This window comes from Numida meleagris, chromosome 4 (genome assembly GCF_002078875.1).
Source record: "Numida meleagris isolate 19003 breed g44 Domestic line chromosome 4, NumMel1.0, whole genome shotgun sequence".
NCBI lineage: Eukaryota > Metazoa > Chordata > Aves > Galliformes > Numididae > Numida > Numida meleagris.
Window position 1 is genome coordinate 88,967,032 of NC_034412.1, and position 27,898 is coordinate 88,994,929.

General features: G+C 44.1%; 1 protein-coding gene across 7 annotated transcripts; it reads left to right on the forward strand.

Annotated features, from left to right (window-relative positions):
• Window positions 42–27,846, forward strand: MFSD10 (major facilitator superfamily domain containing 10). 7 transcript variants are annotated; one of them, XM_021395374.1, is made up of 14 exons: window positions 42–978; window positions 3,357–3,505; window positions 6,855–7,044; window positions 9,154–9,250; window positions 12,104–12,207; window positions 13,199–13,357; window positions 15,197–15,385; window positions 19,557–19,665; window positions 20,459–20,570; window positions 21,958–22,066; window positions 23,726–23,816; window positions 25,250–25,319; window positions 26,125–26,214; window positions 26,961–27,846. In XM_021395374.1, exons 3-14 carry the CDS (start codon window positions 6,874–6,876, stop codon window positions 27,082–27,084), a joined length of 1,425 nt encoding a protein of 474 aa, XP_021251049.1. In that variant the 5' UTR covers window positions 42–978; window positions 3,357–3,505; window positions 6,855–6,873; the 3' UTR covers window positions 27,085–27,846. The 7 variants fall into 7 exon arrangements, with proteins under 7 accessions (XP_021251049.1, XP_021251051.1, XP_021251053.1 ...); XM_021395376.1 differs by lacking the exon at window positions 3,357–3,505; XM_021395378.1 differs by lacking the exons at window positions 42–978; window positions 3,357–3,505; window positions 26,961–27,846 and adding exons at window positions 3,546–3,861; window positions 26,566–26,914.

Genomic DNA, 27,898 nt, shown 5'->3' on the forward strand with positions numbered 1-27,898 from the left:
TCTCCTTAATATTGAATAACTGCAAGCAGCTCTCACAATGGTAATATACTTGAAACTCTAGCAGTAATATTTTAATTAGTCTGTAGCATTGGGACATTGCAATTCATGGTTTTGGTGGAGCAATGGAACTGGTTTTCAAGCACTTTTTTCAAGTCCTTTGTTAACGTTGTACATCCATTCAACCCTTCAGTAATTTTTGGATCGAATTGAGCTCTCAAATACTTGATTATCTAGGGCAGTTAACTGCAATTCCTCAGCGTATTTATAATCATCTGATTTAGGTTGACAGTGACCTCTTTAATTCTCTTCCATTTGTTTTATCATATATGTGTAATTACTGAGAACGGCCTAGCACAACTGTGGAAAACATCTGCTTTTCAAGTAGAGCCAATAAATACTTCTTGTACTTTTTTTTTTAATACTCTTTGTGAGGAAACATTGAATTGAAACAAAGAATGTTACAGTTGTTTGAAGGTGCTAGTCTAAACTAAGTCACAACTCAGACATTCATTGTAATCTGTTGATATTATGAGGATGAGGTTTTTTGCATGGAAGAAGCTTACAAGTTTTGAAGGGAAGTATGACAAAAATTAAACCCTCTTTCCCAATAACATTTGGGGATCAGTGTAAAGAACAAACTAGAAAGAAAATCTTAGAACAAATGAAATAATTAGCCAAGGTTCTTTACAAACACCAAACCAAAAACTCCACCAAAAGAAAGAAAAAAAAAAAACTGCCAAAAAAACCATTGTTTTGGCCAATGGGTAACTTGGAATTGGTAACACCTACTGCTTTTGAAGAAAGGTTTGCTGGAAGTAAATCTGATTTAACACTTCTTGTTGTTTCAGATTGTCTTAGAAACTTTTGTTTGTGCTGCTGTTTTCAATTGAAACTTGGAAGCATGACTAAAACTGGGAGGGAACGAGTTAAACACTTGGCTTTGCATTTAAGCTCTGATGGCTAAACTATCTTTGTGAGGTGAGACTTAAAGGTTTACCTACGTATGTTTCTTAAAAGAGTATTCTCTCTTTGAAGAAAATAGCTTCTACTGAATCTCATGACAACTGTAATGAAATAATTAATGTGTGAATATTGAGTTTACGAAAGCAATACCAGTATTAATACAGGCTGGATACTGAGTACCAGTGGGGAGGTACTCCTGTCACATACAAGCGAGGTATCTGTATTTGAAATCTACTCACGCTTTTGAAAACAAAATGCATTTTCAGTTAGCCTTTCCAAAATCAGTAAAGCTATCTCCAGAAACTTCAAAGAGATCTCAGAAGATTATGTGCCTCCTGTTTTATTTCCACTTGGCACAGTATGGAGATTTTTTTTTTTCCTTCCTTTGCTCCCCCCCCAAAAAAAGATAGATTACCGTTATCTTAAAAAAAAAAAAACACAAAAAACTTACTAGTTCAAGACAAGAACTTAAGAATGAAGCAATGAGGAAGGAACCTAACTTCTTATTTCATGCTATTAATCATCATTTTCCATCTTCAGTTTTTGTCCTTTGCACAATTAAACTGTCAAAAAAGTATTACAGTTTATCCGACTTTATTTTTCCAACAGCAAGTAGCTTCAAGAGGATTTACACAGCTGGGTATTAAAATCACAGAGAGTCTGACAGCTGCATTTTGATCCTGGGGCAGCAATTTTTGATACCTCTGGTAGCTGCTTGTTATTCTTCCATGAGCGAGATAAGTAAAAAATAGACAGCAGGAAGATAGGATCGTGGTGTTTGTGGAAGAGGGCATGTATTGGGAGGAGGTAAGGAGCAAGGATATCTTAAGATGCTGAGGATAAAAGATAAAGGAGGGGGAAATCTCAGTTGATAAATTCACACAGCTGTTTTGGAATGCTAGATTGAAATCAGATGTACTTGAGATACTGAATGAAAATTACTGTATGCACTTTCACAAAGAGTATTGTTAATATTTAATATCAGATTTAGTGTTATATACTGTGGTATAGTAGTGGTGTGTAACATGTAGTGTTTTATATGAGTAGAAATGAAGGACTACCTCAGCTTAATGGTCACTGTGGTCCAGCTGTTTACCATGCTAGGCAGGGGTGGTGTCCTGATACCATGGAATGTGGTAAGAAGGTCTGGACTTTCTGATAGCGAAGACAAACTCATCAAGTTTCTTGAACGTATTCACCAATTACTCTCTTGTCTCAGTGTTGCTGTTAAAGCAGGAGTTGTCAAAACAGGCCTTTTGTGATGCATCTGTTATGAATTATAAATCTGTTACTAATTAAGGGGGGAAAAAAACCAAAGCCAAAGTATTCTGTAGCTACAGTCAAATCATGAGACACACAAAGAAGGAGAATTACCATTTTGCCTCCAGTTCAGCTGACTGTTCAAGGTAGTTTACCTGTCTACATCAGCTGTCCAGAGAACAGCTACCCTAAATGAATACTATAAAGAAAAGGGGGAGCATAAAACTATTCAGCAAGAAATGGCATAAATTTCCTTATTTATGCAAGTATGAAAGCTTTTTTTTTAATCAAAAGTTCAATCTTCTGGTTGTCAGTTGAGAGTTAGTATGCAGTTTGATGTTATCGGTCACGTATTGCAGAAGTTATCTACCTTGGTGTAACCGTATTTTGTGTAAGCCATCGCTTTCCACCACCAGCTTCTGCTGTGTGGAGGCAGTGAGGCTGTGTCAAGCTCAGCGTTTAGATTACTGTGAAACAAAAACTGAGCTCCTACTCTTCTGCTGGGTAGAGGTTGATGCGTTCAAGTATTTGGCATGGTACTAATATTCATAATGTGGCACTGTGAGGTGCTATCCTGAATCAGCGCTGATACATAATCCTTCAATTTTCAGGATAGGTGCTGTGTGTACCAAATTCCTTTCTTCCCACTGAACTGGGCATGTAAATGTTCACATAAACAACAGAACAGCAGCTCCCTGTTTGACCTTATTGGCATGTTAGTCCTGACGTTACATTGAGGTTAGATTTGGATAATCTTATCTGTTGGAGAATCTGCAATGCATCGTCAAGTGTGAGGTCCTCATCCAAGTGTTCATAAGTATAAACCAGCAGGAATACATCTCCCCTGAAGGGAACAAGAAGGTCTTTTAAAAAATGTATTGCTTTATTTCCTTACCTAGTCAAGATTATGAAGATGCATGTTTTCAGGCCGTTTCTGCCCACATACTTGAATTTTATTCCGGCAGGCCTGATACCAGGCACAGTCAGATAACAGAACAGCATTAGGCAGTAGTGTTAATACCACGCTCACATTCTATGTGTTCAAAAACTCGGTGTTTCGAAGGAGCAGTTTGCTTTAGGAACAGTCCCTTTCAAAAAAAGGAACTTTGCAAGCGCCTTTTTCTGTTGGTCAGACACCCGGAAATCTTCGTGTATCAAAACGCGGCTAACCGCTGCTGTGTAACTATGTAGCAGCTAACAGAAGAACGTCCCTCTTTCCTTGGAACAACCGTGTCCTCACTTCCAAAAGCTGTAACACAAGGAGGAACTGCTGCAGTGCGAGGTAAAGACTTAAATTCACGATTTACTAGGGCTCGGGCTATCCTTAATTGTGACTGTGAAAGCCCGCTGAGGCGGTGCTCCTCAGCAGGTCGGCGCTACGTGAAGGCGCTCAGCCCGTGCTGGTTTTGAGCGCGGCGGCAGCGCACGCTGAGGGGTGGCCGTTACTCCCTCAGGGAGACGAGACGGCCCGGCCCGGCCCGAAGGGCTCCCCTCAGCGCGGCGGGAGGCGGCTCCCTCCTCACGGCGCCCGGCTGCATCCCCGGCCGGAAGAGGAAGGCCTCCGGGAGCCGAGGAGAGCCGGGGAGGAGCCGCCGCCCGCAGCATCCCCTGGGACGGCTCTCGGCGGGCGGAGGAGCAGTAGGTGGCCTGGCGCGGGGCTGGCTCTGCCGGCGGGTGGGAGGGAGGGAAACAGGGAGGGCGGCCCGGGCCGGGCGCGGCCTCTCCTCGGTGGCACCGCGGATCCGTGCGGCTCTGCCCAGGCGGCGGCCGGGACAGTGGGTCCGCGCCGAGGACAGAGCATCTCCGAAGGGCCGCCCCTTCCCCCGCTCGGGTTTCCTCTGGTTTTGTGCTGCTCTGGGAATTTTTTCATTTATATATATATATATTTTTTTTTTTTCCTGGTTAAAAGAATCCAACTCTTAACCTGAGCCAGGACTTCGTTAAAGACTCAGAGGAGCCCCCCCAAAGCTTAGGTGGGTTAAGCCAGAGCTGGGTGATTTCAAGAGGAATGGTTGGTAAGAAAATATCAGGTGGCAAGGCTGGGCGTCCAGGTGGAGGTGGGCCAGGTTGGAGAGGTAGAGCTGAGGGATATGAGGAACACGGAACAGCCAATGGAGCAGATCTCCCTCCTGCCTTAAACCATGACTCACAAAGATCAAATGTTATGGTCGAGGTGAAGTGCTTTGTTTTTGCTGACAGGATGCCAAGGCCTAATAAAATGTTTTGTGGTTTCCTGCCTAGCAAAAAATATGGAGAGGTTTGAACAACAAAAGCAATGGAGCACAAAGGCAGAAACGTGGAGTGCTTTGGGAGGATGCATAGGGGAAACTGCATCCACGTAGCCCAAACTCAGCTCTACCTAAAAGGTCAGTGCTGGCATCAGCAGGTTCAAGCCGCACGCAAGCTGAAATGGCAGTGAGTTATGTGTAAAGGATATTGCCTTATCTAAGGAACCTTGCGGTAAAGTTCAGCTTGGTGATACAATTCTGTGAATGAATACACAAATTGTTAGGGAAAACAAGACAGACACTGTCATAATGAACCCATCCCTCAGTGGTTGGCTAGGCAGACCCAGAGCCAAGGACTTTGTCTAAACAAATGGCTGCTTTGGGTTCCAGAGACTCTTAAGTCATTTGGGTAAATAAATACTGCTAAATATTTGCAGTAGTGATGACATATCTGCTTAAATAAAAGGATCCTGCATGATGTTTAAAGTACCAAATTCTGAACCTGGGAAGTGGCAACCATAGCTATATGCACTGACTGAGGGATGAGAGGCAGGAGAGCAATCCTGCTGAAAGAGATTTGTGGGTTTTCTGGGTGCAGTTTGGGATACCACAGTATGAAAAGGACATACAGCCATTAGAGAGTGTCCAAAGGGGAGCTACAAAGATGGTGAAGTATCTGGAGGGGAAGACGTGGGAGGAGCAGCTGAAGTTGCTTGGTTTGTTCAGCCCAGAGCAGAGGAGCTGAGGGGAGGCCTCATGGCGGCTACAGCTCCTCACAGGGAGCGGAGGGGCAGCGCTGAGCTCTGCTCTCTGTGACAGCGACAGGGCCCGAGGGAACGGCAAGGAGCTGTGTCAGGGGAGGGGCAGGAGGGGGTTAGGGAAAGGGTCTGCACCAGAGGGCAGTGGGCATGGAACAGGCTGCCCAGGGCAGTGGGCAGGGCCCCGAGCTGTTGGAGCTCAAGGAACATTTGGACACCGCTCTCAGGCACAGGGTTTGGGTTTGGGAGGTCCTGTGTGGAGCTGGGAGGTGGATTCAATGATCCTTGTGGGTCCCTTCCAACTTGGGATATTCTGTGATTCTATGATCCTGAACACAACCAAACTGCTCTGTTCACAAGCAGATTTAAATGCATTATGCCAACAACTTAAACAGATTGCACGTGGCCCCATTCCATGGTTACCTCATGGTGTTTGAATTTTAATCACGCTTCAGCTCTGGAAAATTGAATCTGCAAGTAAGGGAATGTCATGAAAATATTTATAACTGAGCATAAGACAGTGTTACATCTTCAGTTCGCGTAGCAGGACGTTATATACATGTTGCCTTGTATATGTAATATGGCATGTCTTGTCTAGAATAGGATTTGTATTAAAATGTGCTCAAGTGTTTTCAGTCCTGACTTATTAAAACCAATGGGTGTTTTGGTATTGAATGACTTCCAGCTGAATGAAATTGTTTCCTTTTTTCCTCTTTTAATGTAACAAATGTTCAGGGATTTTTGCAGCGAAAGAGGCTTCACTGTTTTATCACTGAGATAAGCTGAAATGTTTTACAAACCTAAAATTCACAGTTTCATGGTTTGTGTATTGCTCCATGTTTTTCTTTTCTGTTGAAATTGAAGTTTTCAGAATAAAGACTGACTTTTTTATTTGTTAAATACTGAATATCTGCATCCTTGTTTAGGTCTTCAAAACTATTTTGGAATGTTTTCAAAGCAAACATATTCCTTCTGATAGCTGATAATTCTGACAGACTGAAATGCTGCCTCAGTCATTTGATGCCCCAATCCATATCCTGCCAGTGGCCATCAGACAGAAATTCAGAAGAAAAAGTTTCAGAATGTGGTTGTCTTGTTTCTGAAGTATCTGTTGCTGTCCAGCTGTGCAGAATTTGTCCTGAGGGCAGCATTCTTGCAATAGTTTGGAAGTTTACCTTCTTTTTTTTTTTTCATTTTTTTCCTTTTTAAGTGATATTACTGAAGTAATTTACAGTATACACTGACGGTATAAAAAGTCTATTAGTTACTTGAATGGAGATAATAAAAATGGGAGCACCTTATCTGTTTTACTGTAGTGCTGAATTAAAAACTTTTTGGTAAAGCTTACTCTCTTGTTAACAAACTTTAAATGCCCGTTAGTTCTATACTATATTTGGGACGCTCCTCTAAAAAAGTTTATAATCTCATTGCCCTTGTTGCTTGGTTTTCATGAGAGTAAATTTGGTATTGAGCTAAGAACCAAGGCTAGAGAGATGAAGTCCTGTTCCCTCTGAAAACCAGGTAGTATAATAAAGCCATAACTTATTGTGAGATTCATAAAAAGCAAGAATGAATGAGTAAAATACTATTATGAAAGGCCTGCAAAATGCTTCCTGCTAACTGGATATAAATGTAATTTTTTTAGGATCAGAGCACTTGGGAACATGGTTCTGAGAGAGAGAGAAGCCAGCAGCAGCTCCGCCAATGACAAGCAAGATCAGAACTGCAGTCGTGTTATTATAATTGTCTTCCTGGCACTCTTCATTGACTTGTTGGGATTTGCTCTCATCTTGCCATTGTTTCCTTCCATCCTTGATTATTACAGCCAGACTGGGGTAAGCAACAGAGGAAGGCAGCCTGCCGAAAATGTTAGGCATGGGATATTTAGGGAAGGATAGAAGAAAATTCCTTTGTCTCAGGGCAACCCGAATAGCTGTAGGCAGAACAATATCCAGCACATTTAAACTGTTCATGGAGTGATTTTATTTGTATTTTTTTGTGAACTTACATAAGATTCCTTTTTTTCGCTATTTCGTTGAAATTAGAGATTTGTTCTGAGGGAAAATTCAGTTATTTCCTGGGGGCTGTTCTTTGTAATTACTTTTATACTGGCCCTGGCTCTTCCTATTCATTTGATTGTTTGTTGCGGTGACCTTCATCTCGTCTGAAAGATGAATGCTTTCATGTATCATAATGTGTGTTGCTGTTGAGTGCAGTTTAGTTCTGAAAATTGGGATATAGAAGATCTGGCTGCAGTAGAAGATGCATTTGTATCTAGATGATAACTTAGTTTTCCCCAGGGTTGTTTATCAAAACAAAGAGGCAGACACTAATGCCTAAATGCATGATGCGCTCTGTAATCGAATCATGCATTGTTGTATGCAAAATCTATCCCTTATCATCCGGCTGCTGAGGGCAGCAGTATCAGCAAAAAGTCCCTAGGAGTTTTCATAATTCAGTCACCAGTGGTAGCTAAGGACTGGACTGGGTGGGCTGGATAGGCTGAGGAGGTGGGCTGTCAAGAACATCCTGAAGTTCAGCGAGAAGTGCTGAGCCCTGCACCCGGGGAGGAGCAACCCCAGGCACCAGAACATGCTGGGGACACCCATCTGGAAAGCAGCTCTGCTGGTGGACACCGAGTTGAATGTAGCACAGCAGTGTGCCCTTGCTGCCAAGAAGGCTAATGGTATTTTTGGCTGCTCTAGGCAAAGCGCTGCTGATCAAGAAAGATGATCCTGCTCTACTTAGCACTGGTGAGGCTGCATCTGAGTATTGTGTCTAGTCCTGGGACCCCCGGTACAAGAGAGCCATGGGCTTGTGGAAAGAGTCCAGCAGAGGCCACCAAGATGACAAAGAGAGGAACTGCTAGGAGGAGATGCTGAGATGGGACTGGTCAGCCTGGAAAAGAGGAAGCTCAGGGGGATTTCATCAATGTCTATAAACACTTGTAACTGAAGGGAGAGTGCAAAGAGGATAGAGTAGGGCTCTGTTCAGTGGTGCCCAGTGATAGGACAAGAGGCAGTGGGCACAAACGGGAACACAGGAGGTTTCATCTATACATCAGAAAGTACTTCTGTGCTTTGTGGGTGGTGGAGTGCTGGCACAGGCTGCCAGAGAGGTTGTGGGTCACCTCTTTGGAGATTCTACTTTCTCCCACCCCTAGCATCACATTCACTATTTTCAACATCTGTTCTTAGAGGGGAGATGATTACTGATCTAGGAATGCAGGGCAAAAAGTCCTGTTGGTTCCATGCTGTGCAGCTGCTCACGGTTTCCATTCTCAGGTGTCAGCAGACAAGATGAAGTTGTCAGAGGAGAATTATTTTTGCAGCCCACACCTCTATCTCACAGACGCTTTCCAGCCCCATTCCAGCTGCAGCTGTAGGCTTTGTCTTTCCTCCTCTTCTGTCCCTAACCGTAACCTCTGAGATATTCCTCTGCTTCCGAAGTATTTCCTCTAGCCAGGATCTTCACCTTTTTTTCCAGGACCCTCTTTTCAAGTCCTCCTCCTCATCTCAAGAACCATTCTTTTTCTCTCCACCTCTTCTTTTCTGTGGAGCTAACACCCCTGTCTCTCCCAGTCTAGATCATCTGTACTCTATCTGTAGAGGGATAGAGTGTCTGTCAGGTCGCTTTATTAATTGAAGGATGCAGAACATGCCATTTTTAGTCTAGGTTTTAGAGGTAGTGGGACTGATAGTTTAAACAAGTTCTAATCCAGACATCTGCCCACCCAAATACATACCCTCAATTACCTGTTCCACATTAGCATTCAGAATTTAAGCTATTTTTAGCCTGTGACAACAGGAAATTTTCCCTGGGAGGAGAAGGAGAGAAGGAATCATTTACCATCATGACTAGTTCACTAAGCTCTGGTGCTGTCTTTGGAAATAAAGCAGAGAAAGAATCTTCCTGCTTCTATTTCCCAGCTATCTGTTTTGCAGGATGGATTCTATTTGTCATTGCAACGTGGTGTGGACTGGTTTGCAGCAATGGTTGGAATGCCTCCAGAGAGGAAATACAACAGTGTCTTGTTTGGAGGTATGGAATTTTAAAAAAAACAGACAAAAATGTATTGCATTGCTTTCAAGTTCCTGCAGCGTTGTTGTGAGGAATGATGAAAAAATTGACAAAACAAACAAACAAACAAAAAAACCACAAGAAGCATATTTTCCTGTTTTCAGATTTAGATTTAAATAACACCAAAAACATCTCTTGCAGTGGGCTATAAATGGTTTCGTTTTCGTAACACTAACAAAGAGGAATTAGTTGGACAGCATCTCTGTCATTTGGAGGCATCTAGACAGGCAGGAGGAACGGTTCAACAGGCACTTCATGAAATTCAGTAAGGACAAATGTGAGGTCCTGCCCCTGGGAAGGAGCAGTCCCTGTTGGTGATTCAGGCTGGGCTCTGACTGGCAGGGAGCAGCCTTGCTGTAAAGACCCTCAAGGTCCTGGTGAGCAGCAAGCTGAGCCTGCAGTGTGCCCAGCAGCAAGGGCACCAACAGCACTTGGGCTGTGTGAGCAAGAGCAGAGCCAGACGATGGAGGGAAGTGATCATCCCCCTCCGCTCAGCACTTTTGTTAGAACACATAATGTGCACAGTATACAGTTTTGTACTCCTCAGTACAAAGACAACATCCATAAACTGCAGTAAGTACAGCAGAGGGCTGTGAAGATGGAGAGGCTGAGGCCGCCTAGAACTACTGGCAGCTTTACAGTAACAATGGAGGGGTAATTGAGAAGGCTGAGGCTTTTTACTGAAGTGCATGGTAGCAGGAGAGGCAGCAGTAATAGGTCTGAAGCAAGAGATGTTCAGGCTGGAAATAAGGAGAAACTTTTTCACAGTGATGATGGTCAGTGGAACAGACTGCCCAGAGGGGTGTTGTAGTCTCCATCCTCAGAGGTTTTCAAACTCTGATGGGATGAACCTGTGAATGATTTGGTCTGACCTCAGAGTTGACCTTATAAGCTACTGGAGCTGTCTTCCACAGGTCCCTTTTAACCTGAAATATCCTAATTTGTTCTTCAGATTGCTTTGGAAATGCAGGTCTTATTGTTGGACTGCTAGCTGAAAGCTATTTTCTCTTTAGGAGAAAAGTGTTCAGGAGCAGTAGTGGGCAACGATGTCCACTAATTAACTGAGAGCCATGAGGATGAATGAGAGTGGGTGCCATATTTGACTCCGTCTCTTCTGCTGGCTTTGCTGACAGCCCCTCTTAGCCATCTAATTTCCTAAACCTGCAGAAGCCTTTTCTTTTTCCTAAATGAACTTTCTGCCAGATTGAGTTCAACTAGCTCCCTGGAGAGCTGAGCAAGGCTGCGGGAGCAGAGGAAGATGGACAGGCATTCTTAGTTGTAGTCAGCTGCTCTTTCAGCCCATTTTCCTGACTGCTCCTTAAATGGTTATAGTAGAGAGGCTCATTACACTTGTAATGTTAAGCAGAGGCCACCACGGTCTTCCTGTTACCTGTATTCTTTCATTGCCTTTGTCTGCAACACAGAGCATAGAATTGGAAGGATACTTGCAAGGTTATCTTGTTTCTCCCAGTGCAGGGTATATTCTGTTGTCTTTCATCTTTGCTTAGACTGCAACTTCTTCAGAGCAGAAACCTTTCCTGTTGATGTCAAGGCCCTGAGGGTACTGAACTATAACTGCCTTGGCCAGCCACCACCCACACCTTCTGGCCAGTGACTCAGGAGCTGTATTTCAGCTCAGGCCTGGGCTCGCACCTAAGCTGTATCACAGGTACAGCCTTGTTTCCACTCCTTTCTCTGCCTCCTGCTGGTCCTGACTGGACTCCTGGGATGAACATGATGTGTAGCCCTTGCTTTGTCTAGGACTGTCACCAGATAGACCCTGCTGGTGGCACCCTGCTCTGCCCTGTCCACACTGTGGGACCACAGCCTGGTTAGTGAGGGTACTGCCAGCGTTGTCACCTCCAGCTCCCAGCTTGTTCCTGCAGTATTTGGCACGGCTGGGCATTAGTGGTGCTAGGCATATGAGGAAGAAAACTTCTCTCATTAACATAAGCTGCCAATGTATGAAACTATTAAGAATCTTTTGGACTTCTGAGCTGTCACAAGGAACTGCTCCCCCTAAGGTATTCAGTATCAATATTCTGCCTCCCTTAAACTTGTTGGGAGCAGTACTTCTCATCTCTCTCTCCTCAGTCTCCTTTAGCTTTGATAACAGAATAATCTGAGATGCCTAACCCAGTTTTTCTTTAGAGGAAAAATTGTGACAGCAAGGCATTTATTTGTCTGCTTGTTGAGAGTGTAGTGCAAATCAATGTGTATGTGAAGCTAGAGATGGCAAGAGAAAAGAGGAATTAAAGATCATAGAAGCTGGAGGCAGATTTCAAAAGACTCTTGGAGTCTGTTGGAATCACTCCTACCTCTTAGTGTGCTTCTCTAACAGCAGTGCTTATGTCCTTCTTTCCATGATAAGAAGGAAAGGAAAGCTAATAATAAGTGGCAGAATCAGGTTCAAACAATCAAAAAATTCTTAAGAGAATTACGACTATTAAAGGCTGCATCATCTCTGCATTAGGGACGGAAAATATATGAAGTCAGATTGGGAAACATTGGAGAATCTGCATACCATTATAACTAGTGAGTTTCAAACCACTTCTCACCAGTGAAGTAACCAGTGATTCATGCAGCTTATCCCTATTACTCTGGTCTGTCTGTGGATTTGCCTACTCAGTGAAATAACAATGGAAGATCAGTGTTCTGAGAGTGACTTGGGTTCAGAGACTAAGCTGTTCTTTGTAGATGTTGTTTTACATTTAATCGCGTGTTTTTAATGGACATAATGGAGCGATAGGTCTGGAAGCAGTTTGACTTTGTATCTTAAGATGAAGACCTTATTTCTATTTTTTATTTTTTTAGGTCTGATTGGCTCAATGTTTTCTATCCTTCAGTTCTTCTCCTCTCCCCTCACTGGTGCTGTGTCAGACTGCTTGGGCAGAAGGCCAGCCATCTTGATGACAGCGGTACGTGTCTCACACTGGTTTTAGTCATGTTATTTCACTACACAGTTGAAGGCGCCGTGGTCCTGTGGTTAGCACAAAGGATTACGAGCTTCGATCTTCTAGATCTGGTGGTTGTTGACTTCTTGCCAAGTCGCTTGGTTACACTTCCAAAATGGATTGCTTAAACTGAAGTTCCCAGATCCATAACTGTACATAAAAAGCACCAAAACTCCTGTCTCTGGGATTTTCCAATACTCCTTACTTTTGTGTATGAGTGTCTGACTTCAGATATACAGCTTGCAAAGGTGAGACGTAAGTCCTGCGTATTGAATTCCCTAAGTGCCTGAGGGTGATCACTTCATGACCTGTTTCATAGGGCCTGGGTTTGTTGGTTAGGCAGTACTATTGAGCAGCAAAATAAAAATGTATTTCTTACGAAAATGATCGTTCTTCAAGAAGTTTTCTCTCTTGCTTGTCAGGGTATGGGGCTCTAGTCACAGAAGCACTTCAGAGCATGTGTGTACATACATGGTGGAACTTGGCAGTGAGGGATATACAAAGCCAGCTGTCCTGTAGGGCTGTGGAGACTGAGCTAAATAACTATATGTGCTTATGATTGATTATGAAATCAAATGGCTAGAACTGTGAATTCTTATTTTGAACTCAAAATTCTCTTGGGAACAAGCGGAGCAGGATGTACTAAAGTGGTCTTATGCCCAGGACTGATTAAATCCCTTGGAGTTTTCCTTGCTCTTCTAATTCTATTGGTAGTCTCACGTTTATATGGAGTTTTTGTGGATTTGTTTCTACTCTTCTATATCACTTTCCAGGACATAGCCCAGTACCAGTATATTCTCGTGTGTCTGTTGTATAGTTTTTGGAGCAGCTGTTGAAAGACAGAAAAACAAAACAAACAAACAAGCAACACCAACGTTTAGCAGGAAAATGTGCAAAAAAAACCCCAAGATACATTTTCCTGCCCTTTATAAGGAAACCTTTCTTGCTTCTGCAGATGGGTTTGATAGCATCTTACGCACTGTGGGCTGCATCTAGGTCTTTCGGCGTTTTTCTTCTCTCCAGGATGATAGGTGGAATAAGCAAAGGGAATGTCAGCCTCTGCACGGCTATCATTGCTGACTTGCACTCTCCAAAAGCACGGAGCAAGGGCATGGTGAGTAAAATGTATGAGATATATGTTTGGCTTTACTGGCTCACTTTTAATTGATTTCAGGTGCTCAGGATGTCTTCCTCCTGTGTGTGTTCACTGATCAAGTGAAAACATGACCTTAATATTACGTTGCTTTTGAAAACATGCCAGATCACTTTGCTGGCGAGCTCTCAGCCTTTACTTGTCAATGTCTTTTACCTACAAGTGAAATGCAGGTGTCTTAGAGGTGGAAAAAACTACAGACCTAAGAGTTAAAACTGTTACTCCTGCTGATAACTTTAATCCTGATTATAACAGCTGAGAAATGGAAAGATCTTTCATCTCAGAATGGCCCAATTTTGGTAACTGGAGCCCAGTTATAGGACAACCCATTTTTCTCACCTTTCTAAACTGTGGAAGTGCAGCAGCGCTGCCCCATATGCCTCCTGCCTTCACTGAATGATGCACTGACTTCAGGATCTGAGCTCAGCGGGTAATGGATGTGGTGTTCAGCTGACTGAGCAGCAAGTGTTAGGAACAGCTGCCCTTTCCTCTTCTAAAAGGCACTGGACCAGATGGAAACACCCTACAGGCTGAACTTTGGCTGTGGATTGCTAGTTAGATCTTTTATTTTATAAAAGCCTCAGGGCCCCAAACCTTTATTAACAGTGTTATAAATCACTACGTGGGACAGCTGCTTCTTGGGAGGGGATTTCACAGTGATAGCTAATGAATTTTCCAAACTATTTATTATAACACTGGTGAGCCAAAATAAATTTATGGAGAAGGATAGCCATACAGCACTAGTAAATAAAATAGGTCACATGTTATTTTTAGGGCTTGAGAGCAAGTAGTTTAGTACAGCATGGCTGACATCCATATGGCTAAACTATTTCTTCTCTTCTTTTTCAAAGCAGAGTAGGCATGTTCATTCTGCTTTTTGGAAAGAGTCCTGACTGATGCTATTCCCAAACAGTGCTGTAGCATTGCCTGAGAGAATGCTGCTTGGGCAGGCTGAAACAGGACAGGACACCTGAGCATGACCTCACCTCCTTTAGCTTAGTACTACAGGTAAAGTCAAACAGACTGAAAAGCAAGAAAATGGTCTCCTGAGGTGGCACAATTTTAGGTCCTGCATGTGTGAATGTGTGTCTCTGCATGTCTCTTAAAGAAAATGAGGCACATTCTGCACTGTTGTATTCTTAAGCAGTTTGACTGAGACAAATGACTCAAATCAGTGTTCTGTTAAGCTCTCACCTAGCATGTGCAGTTTCTACCTACTTTCCTATGCACTGGTTTCATAGTGAATTAATAAATCCTCTTTACTACCTGTACTACATCCAGGTTGTTCTGAGAAGCCTCTCAGATTGTTTGCTGTATCAGAGCTATGTTCCTAGAAACAAAAATTACCAAAGCAATTTAGAAGCTATAGATATCACTATATTTTCCTACCATGGTGCTATCCTTCCTTCTCCAAACAGTTTTACAGTACAAAAGTTTATGCTGTGCCTGAAGGATCTGCTGGCTGAGCAATCCCTGAGGTGAGAGTCGTTCTTGCCTTTCTCAGCTTCCTTTCACTCATAATCATACAAGGAATGGTATCCCTAGGTATCCCTTCATCACATTGCAGCTTGTCACCGCCACTTTGCTGCTAAGGTGAAAATAAAATGGAATATTTGGAAATAACAGACAGCTTTTTCACGCTCAGTGCTGTTTGCTGTGCATTCCTTCCATCCTCAAGGTAGTTACATTTGATGTTTACATTTCTTTAAGGCAAATGCCAAGGATCCCGTTTTAGAACTGAGCTTCCTTAACAAACTGGTGTCTAAAACTACACGTCAATTTCTGTTTGTGTTCCTGCAGGCAATGATTGGTGTTGCTTTCTCCCTTGGTTTTACCCTGGGTCCCATGATTGGAGCTTATCTAGCCATGGAGACAGAAAAAGGAGAAGTCTTCTATCTCCGTTCAGCGTTATTAGCACTCTTGTTTGCTGTGGCTGATTTAATTTTCATCTTCTTCCTGCTTCCAGAGACACTTCCCAAAGAAAAACGGGTAAGCAGGATTTGAGAACTGTTGAGATACTGGATGTAAGGAAGAAGGGGCTGAGCCAATGTCTCAGGAATTTAGCTCATTCCTGGGACGAGGATTTACTATTATTCAAGCTGATATCAAGTGCTTGTAAGATGGTCCCACCTCCCAGCCCAGTGCAATATGAGAAATGTTTGTAGTTAGCATGAATAATTAATTGCTGTTTTTCTGTGGTCAAAAGCTAATGGGAACCTGGGAGGGAGAGGATGAATTTTTAAGCTATGATAGTAACGACTCCCTGGAGAAGAATTTCAGCCAATCATATAAGTGCATGCATCAGAGATTGTGGATTTTCTTCCAGTTGCCCAGTGTATATATTAGAATTCTTTTAACAGTTATCTTGTCTGTGCTTGATAATTTTGAGCACTGAAGTAGCAATGACTCTTATCTCTGAGCTGTTCTGTCTTCCACAGACATAAAATATCTACGTATGCTAAAATGCTGTGACTGTTTGGATTTGGGAGCAGAACACTTAGCATTATGGTTTCATGTTGGGTGATTGGGTGCTGTCCAAGCTATCTATCTGATACAACGTCTCTTGGAACAGTCTCCTTTGGTGGTGTGGGAGAGACTGAATCAGCCCTACGTATCTGGGTGAAACATTTGATTTGAGGTCTTCAGCTGGATCGGATCTTTCCTGTCATCCCTTGTTTCTAAGCAGCACTCACCCACTGAATCATGCTTGGTGTCTCAATGGCCAAACTGATTGATTGTTAATTATCGTTCACAAACCTTGTCTGCAATGCTCCTGCCCAGGTAAAACTTCAGACCTTCCCTGTTTGCCAGCAGGGTGTGTCTGATGTGAAGTTGTTTGCTCATATACCTTCCCAAGAACTACAACTTCTTTTTTTTTAATTAATTAATATTGTTACAGCTCTTCCATGTGTCATCTGTTCCCCTTTCCTATTTGGCTGTTTCTAAGCATTCCAAATAAAATCGTGCTGTTGGTTTGAGCTGCACATTCCGATGTGATGGCAACATATTTATGTAAGGAAGTGCTGTAGGATCCATAAGAATGTTCTATAAGAATTCCATCTTTGCTGTGGAGAGATAAATAGCTACAGGGCCTTACTGCATGATCACTGACCAGTCCCCTTCCTGTTTCATTATCCACTTGAGAGTTCTACTGGTAAGCTAATCTGTGTTAGTTAACATGACTGAATCATGATAAGAAAATGAATACTCCCTTCCTGCGCTTTGGACTGTGCCTTCCATGCAGCAGCAAGTATTAAATGAGGAGGATTAACCATTGCCTCTTGCAATCAGGTGGCCAGGTCCCAGTCATGCTAAATACATAAGATGTTTGAGGGCTAATGCGACCGTGGTTTGTCCTCTCACTTGGAGTGGAAGAGGAGCAGTTTTCATAGCCTCTGGATGGCAGGGGAAAGGCAGGTGTGTTGGCTGCCTTTCTGGCACTTGGCTGGGCTGAGAAGGGGCAGGTGTTACTGGAGCATCGGAGTGGAATGCATTGGAATGACATAGCTCTAAAAAGAGGGGAAGGGGTAACGATAACCAGTAGGAAGATGTGTCAGTGGGATCACACTTCTGTTTCCTTGAAATATTGTGTGTTCTCATGATATTTATGTTTCTCTCAGTCCTCTTGTTATAGAAGAATAATAAAATATTCCAAGCTGGAAGGAACCCACAGGGATCTTCGAGTCCAAGAGACTCGAGAGAAGAGAAAATCTTTCATTCATTCGTGTTGGAATTAACGTGTAAAACCAGGAAGATGAAAGGGGGTTGGGAGAGAAAGCATGAGACTTTATCCAAAGAGAACTGAGGTTTTCTATCCTATTACTCTTTTTTTCATCTATTCCCCAAGTTTTTTCAGGTAAAGAGGGACCAGAGACTTATGTGAGGTGGCCAAAAGAGATGCTACCATGACTTGTTTGGTAGAAGGGGAGAATAGAAATGTGTCTAGGAGAATCTGAACCCTTTCAGAGCTTTTGAGTCGGTTTTTGGCCAAGCTAGCTATGGGCATTGCTGGCTTGCTGGAGGGAGGGTCTTACAACTTTTTTCTCCGGTGTTCAGCTAATCATGTAAGAACCATGAGTAGGGTTATGCAGCATCACTAGCAAATTCAAGATAAAAGAAGGGTTTTGTTCTATGCATGATAATGAGTGGCTGATTCAAAGGTTAAGGCTGGGGCTTAGAAGGCTCTGGCTGCCTTCCTCATTTGGGCCCACTGTTACTTCAGGACATGTCACTTGATATCTCTGCACTAGAAGAAGACAGCAAACAGGCACTGTGAGAAATGTCTACTGTTCAGGGTGCTTTGGGTGATCATGAAGTAAAACTGAGCAATTCTGCAATAAGCAATGATAAGCACAGAGATTAAACACAAGTTAAGACATTGCAGATTTTAAACCCGCAGAGAATCTAAACTCTGTACAGCTTGTGACCTTCACTGAAATTGGCAGTGTGCGCCTGGTTATTTGGGGGCCAAAATGCTTTCATCAGTTGTAAGAAAGTTTTCATCTAGCAGTGGATGAAGTCATTTCTAAATCATTGCTTCTAGGGCAAAGGTAGGAGAATTATAAATATATATATATATATTTCTACATAGATGAAGTCAACTTTGTAGCAGTAGTATTTGTATCTGACATGAATAATAATTCAAAAGACGTACAAACTGCAGATATTTTTTAAGAGTGGCAGATGTTCTTGCAGAGACTTGCTTGCTGCTGGGTTCTGTATGCAGCACTACAAACACTGATGCCAACAAATGGAGGAACTCCGGATTGCGACAAGCCAGCTTCAGGAAATCCTCTTACAGACCTCATAAAAGCATGAGGAAACTTCTTCTTGGGAGTGTCTGTTTACCCTCTGCAGTACACACAGTGGAAGGGGAAATAAATAGCCCGGTTTGCTTTATGTGGATCAGCAGCTTTATGGCTTTACGTAATAACAACCTGGTCTATTGAACTGGCTGTTGTCGTGAGACTGACGGGCTCCAGAGCTATGCTGCTGGATGCACAGAAGCTCTGTCTAGCAAAACAAGACAGAGGTGGAGATAATGACACTTGAAAGGTTGATTTGTTTACAGCTTTTTTATAAAGCAAGTCCTCGGGCTGTGCACTGAGATTAAGACCCACTGGTAGCGTGACCCTTAGGCTCAGCCTTTAAGGGGCAGTAGTTTCCTCCTTGCCCAACTGGGATGAGAAGGAAGCTCATCAGATAAACCCTGTGCAGTGCTTGGAGGGTGTTAAATGCCAGCTGTGATTACTTGGGATTCTTGAGTCTCTCTTATCTCTTCCTGTGACCATCTTGCAAAGCGTCAGCCTAAATTCTCCTATTTTAAAGGGAAATGTTTCTTTAAGAATTTGCAGAGTATTTTTTCTTCTATATTATATGTATTTCATATTTTACAATAAAAAATAAAAAAATTAAATTCTCAACAGATGAAAGAATAAGCGTGTCTCAAACTGTTGGTGAGGAGCAGGGATGGTGTTGCTGGATACAAAATTAGGTTGAGCTGTACAGTGCACAAGGACCAGAAGTGCCACAAAATAAATTTTCCCCTATAAAAAGCCACACACTGTTGCTGTATAGAATCTCTCTAGAAATATCTCTGAAGAATCTCTCTCTCTCTCTCTCTCTCTCTCTTTAAAAGTGGTATTTTTTGTTGCTTCTCCAGGAGGTGTCACTGGCTGGCTGAAAGAGCCACCAGTCCCTGCCCAGGCTGTCACTTGGTGCACTGCTGCACCTGCTGTTCTCAGAGCTGCAGCACACCACAAATCCTCACCTCCACGTGAGCTTGCGGGCAGGTGTGCCAGTATTTAACCAGCACGTGTTCGCTGGACAGGAGGGATGATGAAAAAAGCCACCAAATCAAGCTGCCTTCAGTCTGTGGAGAATGAGCTGTTTCTGCTTCCTAGGGAATTCAGGGGAAAGTCTATTTTCTGTTTCCAGAGAAAACTGCTAGCAGTGCTTTACCTTCTAGTTATAGCGCTGGAGCCAGTTCTGTGTTCAGAAAGTCTGGGATGTTACCATGAGTCACTTAGGCCTCAATACCAGCTGCATTGTTTCATTTCAGGTAATTTATTTATATATCAAAGCACTTTTGACTGTTACCGTCGATTCCTTGCAGTAGTTATTGCATCAGTTTTCAAAATAAACTTCTTTCTTTGGTCAGGTCTCCTCTGTGACAACCGGGTTTCAGGCAGCAGCTGACTTGCTCAGTCCGTTGGCTTTGTTTCAGTTCTCTGCAGTCACCCGAGGAAAGGAATCCCCTTCAGATCAGAGTAAGTGTTACCTGGCTTCTCGTGTTAGATTGTATTGTGCTTGAGGATGGTTTCTATGCAAAGACTTCAGTCGTGCAATTTTGGAAGCAGCACTTTGTTAACTCTTTTAAAACTCACTCTATTAATTTATGAACTTAGGCTGGTTTTACAGATTAGTGTTTTGAGGGTATCTGACTTGCTGCTCACTTGTCCTTCAGGCAGTGGGGGAGCTGGGGTAGGCTGCAGTAAGTGAAGGGCTTTAAAAAGGCAGAGTTGTGAGTAATGGACATCTGAGTAAGCTGGTCTGAGCTGCGAACCAGGAAATTTCAGCCAGATTTTTCTGATTTCAGGATAAGGAGATGTGAGGTTTAAGCTGGACATTGCTCTACATTAACTTATTTAAGCCATAGAAAATAAATCAGCATTTGCCAGGTACACCTGGCACATCGGCTCTGCTTTAGCCAATCTAGGTCTGAAAGCAGCATTCAGGTGTTAGACTGGATACAGGTACTGGTTAAGAATAAATAAATCACGGGATGGATGGGGTACGAGTGTGAGGCAGAGGGACTGGTCTGGGTGAGTGAGAGCACTGTGACACAGGGAGAGGTCAGGTTTTTGAGCTCTCTTCTCACAAGAGGGGAGGTAATGTGCAGAACCCGTTTTGTGGCATGTCTTGTATGGCTATTTAAAGGCAAGATCCTTTTCCCTGCGCAGTTGTTAAATGTCACTCCAGTATTGCTGTTATATTTTCAAGCAGTGCCTGTAAAACACCACCATATCTTTTTCTTTTTTGGGGGGTGCTTTCTTCATTTAGATCTTCAGAACCTCAAAGTCTTGGGCCTGGCTTACTTCCTGTACCTCTTCCTGTTTTCTGGGTTGGAGTATACGCTGAGTTTTCTTACTCACCAGAGATTCCAGTTCAGCAGGTACAGCATGCTTAAAAGATAAATGTTTATTTTATATTTTATTTAAGATATTTTCCAAAAGCTTAATTTAAGGTCTTTTATTTTCAAGAGAGACATTGAGGTTAGGAATAGTCAAAAAACCATCACTGCATTCAGTTACACTTGGGCTCTGCGGGAAGAATTTAAGAAAAAAAAAGGCATGTTATTTATCACAACAGGAAATACTCATTGAATTCATGAATTCTAAGACCTGAAGAAAGTCAATACATGAGACAAAATTAAAGCTCCTGAAATATCTACAGCTGGGGGAATGCACTGATTGATTTGCATAAAGTCTTTTTTCTTCCTCCCCAGAAGAGTTCTTCAGTATCAGAACAGATTTTGATGCTCAAAAAAAAAAGAAGGCCAAGGATGAAGGGATAGCTATGTAACTATATTGCTAATCTGATGTGCTGCATACGGTGCACATCACAGGGTTTGATTTCCTTTAGTCAGACACTAGAGAAGAAAGAGAACAGAATCCACTGAAAGAAGCTCAGCTTGAAATACTTTTCCTGCCAGCTCACAGGAAGATCTCCAGCCAGGAACATGATCTTACAGCTTGATTCCTTATGTTTGTCCTTTCTTTTGAGTACTTCTCAGGATTTTGTCTCATCTCTCCATGTCTGTTTGTCATTACAGTTTGTGGCTTAACTAATGTGTGTGCAACAAGGAAAGGTCTTCTAGTGTATTAAGCCTGCTTCTGTCCAGTCCTTTCAGCATGGCCATGTAGTGAGAGACACGACTTAATGCTGACAGTACAGGCTGTGTGACAAACAGGCTTGTTGCAGAGGCGAGCACTTTTAGTTGAGAATATCCACGTGGTCAGGTAGCTAAGAGAGGTGAAACTACTCTTAGTAAGAACTATCTAAGAGTGGAGGGAGTGCTAATGCAAGCTTCCCAGCACGATACATCATCAGCACTGTGCCAGAGCCCACACAGCGCCCTGGTGTCCTTAGTCCATCTCTGTGTGAGCGGTGAGAGCGGTGGTGAGAAGCAAAGTGCTCATTCCTCAAAAGCCAACAGCTCGGTGCGTGCGGCAGGGGCTTGCCATGGTACAGGGCAAGGGTACAGCTCTTTGTGGGCCGCCCTGTAACAACTCAGCCACATCGTTGTGCTACAGAGACCACTGCAGTACTTGCCAGCAGCCATAAGATCTCCGCGTAAGATCTCACCAGTTATCTCCTTTCAGCTTTCTTGCCTTGGAAGTTAACGTCAGCTACACTAAGAGCTTTGCCCTGCTCATGTGAACAGCTAAAAGCATTTTCTCTCTCACGTCCAGGAGAGGGGTCTACACTGGACCTGTGAATCCCAGGGTGGAACGCTGTATGCATGACTTGTGTCAACTGTGTTTTTGCCTCCCTTCCAGTATGCAGCAGGGCAAGATGTTTTTCTTTATTGGAATAACAATGGCTGTGATCCAGGGAGGCTACGCTCGCCGAATAAAGCCAGGAAATGAAATCAGAGCCGTAAAAAGGGTAAATATATATGTCAATATTTTCTTTCTTTTCCCCCACAAACCTGACGCATTCATTTTCAGTCTAAAGAGTAATGAGAGATGGTTAGAGGCTATAGCCATACTTGTCAAATCAAAAGAAATGTATCTGTTTTCATTTAAATGACTTCTAGATGTGAATGATAAGCAGCTATCACTCTAACTAAACTTGGGAACACCAGAGGCATTTCTTACATATCAGCAATGCTATTACTGAAACTTTACTATTACTGAGAAGTTCTTCATGGGTAGCTGCAGTAGAGAATGTGAACAGTATCTGTGCAAGTTGAGTAAAATGCTGCGAAGATTGTGCTTTGTTTCAAAGTTTTCTCTTGCAGAGTAGACACTGAAAATACTGAAGCAGCTTCAGAGCTGATCTGTCATCCCTTTCTGGCTTTTCTTGAAAGTTCTTTCTGCTTGTGAAACCACCCTCATTCTGCTCCCTGGCAGGCAAAGTACGGGATACGTCCGTTGTGTCACAGAGGAAACATTTCCCTGTGAAAGAAAGCTGGCACAGCCCCGCTAGCACCGCTTTCTCCTCCGCATCCACTTCCTCCATGTTCTGTGCCAGCCTGCTGCGTTTGCTGCCACTGTCCTGCAGCTTATGCAAGCCGAGGCTCACCCTGCTGATTTCAATACTGCTTCCTTTTCCCTGCACAGAGAGGCGCGGGTACTTTGTGGTGATCAGTTAGCTCAGCTGGCCCGTGGCTTTTTGTAAACACCCACGTGCACTGTGCAGGACCTGCTGGCCCCTGGGTGCTCCTCCTGCAGGTGCATGTAGCTTGAGCGGATCTTATGTGAGTTCCTCCTCTTGCTGTAGAAATTCTGGTGATTCCTTCATGAACCATGTATTATTATACGGCTTATGCGTCTTCTCTTGGCACAGCAGTTACAAGAGGCTTTAAAACTGAGTTTTCAAACTGAGGCGTTCAGTGAGAGCGGAATTAAAACACTCCAGTTGTGAAATGTGCAGCAGATCCTAGCTCTCATAGGAAAAAAAAAACAGATCAGTTACGGATATAAGGGAGAGATCGCAGGGGAACTGGAGTCCAGTCTCTTGGAAGAGGGGAATCGTGTTAGTTTTTCTTGTAGTGAATCAATTTCAGATGCCATTCCCCTCACTTCTTCTTCTTGGCTCCATAAGTACGGGCTCCAAAGGCTCAAGGCTGGATGTGGCCCTTCGAGTCAGCCTGCACTGCTGAGAAAAAATACAGGAGCTGTAGTCCTGTTGCTCGCAAGCTTTCTCATCTCTTGTTTTAGCTCAGGAGATAGAGTTAAAGCAAGATTTTCTGGACTGTTCAACTCAGAACGAGGAGGGGGAAGAAAGCAGATCATGGGAAAGAAGTGCCAAAATCAGATCTTTCTCAATTGGGGAAAATCAGTCATGGCATAACTACAGCCTGCATTAGAGGGGTGACTTCAGCACGTACGTGGTCTGCAATGTGAGAGTGAGAGAACTGAGAGCTGAATTGTGCCTATGTGTGGCCATCCAGCTAAATTAATTTAAAATGTCTATTCAGGAAGAAAGGGCTGCCTGCTTCTGGTCTAAGTATAATCCCATCAGCAGAAGAGACATGGACGGGCACCTAGAGTTAGGCCAAGTATGGCTGAGCCGTAACGCTGTGACTCTCCCATTCTGCAGGCCATCCTGTTGCTGATTCCAGCGTTCCTGTTAATTGGATGGGCTGCAGATGTGACCCTGCTGAGCGCTGGACTGTTGCTGTACTCTTTTGGTGAGCTATTCAAAAGCACAAGGAATTTTTCTTCATATATTTACTCACCCTGAAAAAAAAAAAAAGAGATGCACGTCTTATTTCAAACTATGTAACAGAAGCTGACGTTTCTGTTCATAAAATCTAGAAGGAATAGTGTCTGTTGTTTTCTGATGCTGTTTGTATCCAAGGAAGTTGCCATGGTGATAGCTGGACGCAGCCCCAGTGCTCCTGTTGCCCCAGCTCACCGTGGGGCTCTTGAGGTTTTTTCCTTCTTTTTTCACCAGACCTTAAAAGAAAAATATTCAGTGACTAGCTCATCTCAGGAAAAGCGCAAGAAAAAGTATTTCTTTACATTGCAGTGGAAGCCATTATTCAGGGATACTATTACAAATGAACTCGGATTTACCTGGGATGGAGTGTCCCTGAAGTGCATATCTGAAAAAGGAGACTTCAGATATTCCCAGTTCTGCTCACTATTGCTAAGCAGCTTCAAATAAGACTAATTATGAAAGAGGAAGACTCCTCCTTCGCATGATACAGCTTGATTTAAGAGTAAACTCTCGATCACAACATGCATCTACTTTGTGCCTTACTTGTGGAGGAGCAGCTGTGTGTTGGGCAGGCTTCAAAATCTAGATCTTATCCACAGCTCACCTTGACACTGAGAGCCTCGCAGTGAGGAGGCGTGAGAGCTGATATCCGTTCTGTGTAACTGTGCCTCTCTGTTAAAAGCCTGGTCCTCCAAGCTGCACAGCTGGGTGGAGGGGACAGGCTCTTCCCCAGGTCAGCTCTTCTCCCCTTCTCCCCCTTCCCCTGCCCCAGGAGTTAGAGCAACACGTTTATCCCTCTGCTCTCCGGTTGTCCTTTCCTTCCCAGAAAAAATTCAGCTTTGTATGCTGAAAGCATTTCCCTCTTGGCAGAAAAGGGCCCTGTTTCAGTAAAAGGGCAGTGCTGGCTGCACAGCTCTTGGCTTTTGTTAAAAAATGTTGTAACCTCTCCTTGTTGGCCTTAGCGCTCTTATTTCCCAAGGCAGAAGGTAGCTACCACTCTCATCCGTGACTAAAGCCTGGCGCATGGGGTCAGGGCTGTTCCGCGGGCAGTCCCCTCACAGTCGGGTGGAAATGCGAGCGATTCCTTTTCCCTGCTGCCCCTGACAGGTCTGCAGCCATTTGGAAGCGTCCCAGTTAGCTGCTCTGAGCTGGCCGCCCCTTTCCCAGGGGCTCCTGGAATGAAGCACTAATGGGAAACACCTGCGCGGAGCATTCCTGGCTCTGGGCTCTTCCTGCAGGTTGGCTTTGAGGGGGTGTTTTCATTAGTGAACTGCATTAAACCTTATGATTCATTGTTGGTACAATGCCTCAGAGCTCAGCATTTTTCTCTGCAGTAGTAACGAGTTTGCACCACATGTTTTTCACTATTGCTCGTAACTGAACTCTGCTGTTCATTGACAGTCTCTTCTGTGGATTTTTCCAGCTGCTGCCATTGTTATCCCGTGTTTGTCTGCAGTGGTATCAGGCTACGGTGAGTGCTCATTTTGAGGGGCAGCCCTCAATCACTTAATGGACCTTTGTGCACAGTGGGCTCAATGCGGAACTGACATCGAGCTTTGCGATGCGGCAGCAGGAACACTCGGGTCCTTGGCTGCACCTCAGATACAAAATTGCTGGATGAGTGACTCAGGCTGCTTGGCTGAAGTGTCCCCCTCCTCCCAACTGTATTTATTAAGAAGGAAATCATTCCTTCTTGATTCCTTAGAAAAGATGGGGGTGTGTGGTAGTGGTTGCTACGTTACCTCATAAAGCAGATGTAGCTGCATGGGCAGCTGTAGAAGACAGAGCTTTCTTTAGCTTTGGTTCATTACCAAGGTTGCCACATTACAGTGCTGGCTGAGGGGAAGAAGTAAGGGGATGGTATTTTCTATACCTCTGCCACCTCAGCAATTCCAGAACTGTTTTAAAATCTAGAGAAGCAAAGGTAGCTCTTCTAGACAGAGTAAAGCTTGTCATTGGCTTTGGACTGTGGGGTTGGTTTTTTTGGTCTGTTTGGTTTCTGGGGTATTTTTTGCCAGCAGGGAGCCACAAGCTGTCCACGGGCATGGACACTTGACAAGTCCTGATGTGTGGTTTTAATGAACGTTTACCTTGGTGGAGAAGGAAGAGCACAGCTCAGGCAGCTAGTGTGAAATGAAAGGAAGAACAGCTGTATGTGGGAAATATGTCCAAAAGAACCAAGCCCCAAGAGCTAGAGCAGTACCCTGCCCCTCGGGCTGTTCCTTTCCCCAGCAAAACAAAGCTCCAGCCTCACTGCTGGCTCTCTGCTTGTACAGGTTCTGCCAGCCAAAAAGGAAGAGTCATGGGGATCCTGAGGAGCCTGGGGGCTCTTGCGAGGGCGCTGGGACCCGTCCTGTCAGCCACGGGTGAGTGGGGCTGCGTGCTGCAGCCAACGCACAATGTCACTGTAGGTGCCTGCAGCCCGGCTGGGGCAGCAGGAACTCAGGAAGGGAAACCACCCCACCTGTTCCACACTGCATGTCCCAGCCTCAACTCTGACCTCACTTAAACTGGAGTGAGGTCGGAGCCTGTTCCCTGACCACAGGGACAACCAGCTGCCCTGTGGTGCTCCTGCGGGCAGGGAGCTTCTGGAAAGGAAGAGACAAACGTTAGACTACAGCAAAACCAAAATGGCCGAACAACTGCAGAGCACAGCACGTGTACTGCCCTTTCCTCCAACCCCCAGCATTAGATTTCTGCACGTTTCATTTGAGCAGATCAATAGCAACAGCATGAGACGCTGAAGAGCAGCAGACAGGTAGCACCAGAGCAGCTGTGCAGGAAGCGCCAGGGGCAGAGCTAGAGCCGCCCAGTGACTGACGCTGGGTGAGTGAACAGGAACTTCCTCTTGTTCTATACTGAATGAAAACACCCTCTTTAAAATAGGTGTTTTTTAACATGCTGTTTCATATCAGAAGAGAACTATTGCCAGCAATGCTATTAGCCGTCCCCTGTTTGTAACATGCAAGCAAGAACGTGCAGTAAAGATTCAGCGCTCATGGCTGTAGTGGCACCAGGGTTCTCCATTTTATCAGCAGCTCTGAATGCCTGTTCAGGTATATGCAAGGACAAATAAATATGCCAACTGTAACAAACTCTGTTTCCTTTTCAGTTTACTGGCTGGCAGGGGCAGAGAGTTGCTTCACCGTCTGTGGAGCTTTCTTCCTCATCCCCTTCATTTTACTCAGTTCTATCAAAGAGCAGACAAAGGAGGAGTAGGCAAAGGCAGGACATAACCAGAGCTACCACCAGCTTGCCAGGACCTCCCCCCAACCCGCTTCTCACCACCTGACGCCACTGACCAACCTGGGAGTAGAGGATCTCCTGCAAGGCAAGGTGCAGTGACCACCTGCAGTAACAGCGAGCTGCAGATTTCTTAGCCTGCACAAGCATTTCAGTTGACCACGGCCTCCCACCTGGCTTGGCCAGTTATGAAAATGAAAACAAAAAAAGGAAAACAAAACAGGCTGCAGTTTAGCAAAGCGTTAAGATCATCAGACGAGGCTGGGCACGCTGAGACTGGCTTTATAGCAGCGCTGCTGCACACCATGCCCCCAAATAATTCAACATCGAGTGCTGTTCACCACCACACTGCAGCCCGGCCGGAGCCGCTCTTTGTGTATCTGTCTCCTTTGTCATTAGCACAAGCCCAAAGCCCCCATGAAGAGGACTCTTCTGCCTCCAGCTCGCAGAGAACAAACGTACGGGAGCTGTGTGACGGACGCTGGATGCTGCACAGCCACTTGTCACGAGAGCTGCACAAGTTAGTTAGCTTGTGGTGGACCTGCTAAGAGCTGCGTCAACTGCCTTAAAACCTGACAATCCACAAGAAAGGCAAGCAGCACGCTCCAGGCTTCCTGAGCCTGACCGGCACTTTGGTGTTAAAGGACTGTTTTTACTATACAATTAAATTGTTTTATATTTCTAATACCACATGCTTTTTGATGACCAACCACTGTTCTTTTGCATTACAAATAAACTGTTACGTTGTGCACTCATCCAGTCAGTAATCAGTGCAAACCAAACACCGCTATTATGATTTGGCACAGC

Excerpts from the sequence above, each read along its gene's own strand:
- MFSD10 (XM_021395374.1), top strand. The coding sequence starts at position 6,874 with ATGGTTCTGAGAGAGAGAGAAGCCAGCAGCAGCTCCGCCAATGACAAG. Across the intron at positions 7,045-9,153 it reads ATTATTACAGCCAGACTGGG|GATGGATTCTATTTGTCATT; the intron begins GTAAGCAACAGA and ends TCTGTTTTGCAG. Across the intron at positions 15,386-19,556 it reads CACTTCCCAAAGAAAAACGG|GTCTCCTCTGTGACAACCGG; the intron begins GTAAGCAGGATT and ends TTCTTTGGTCAG.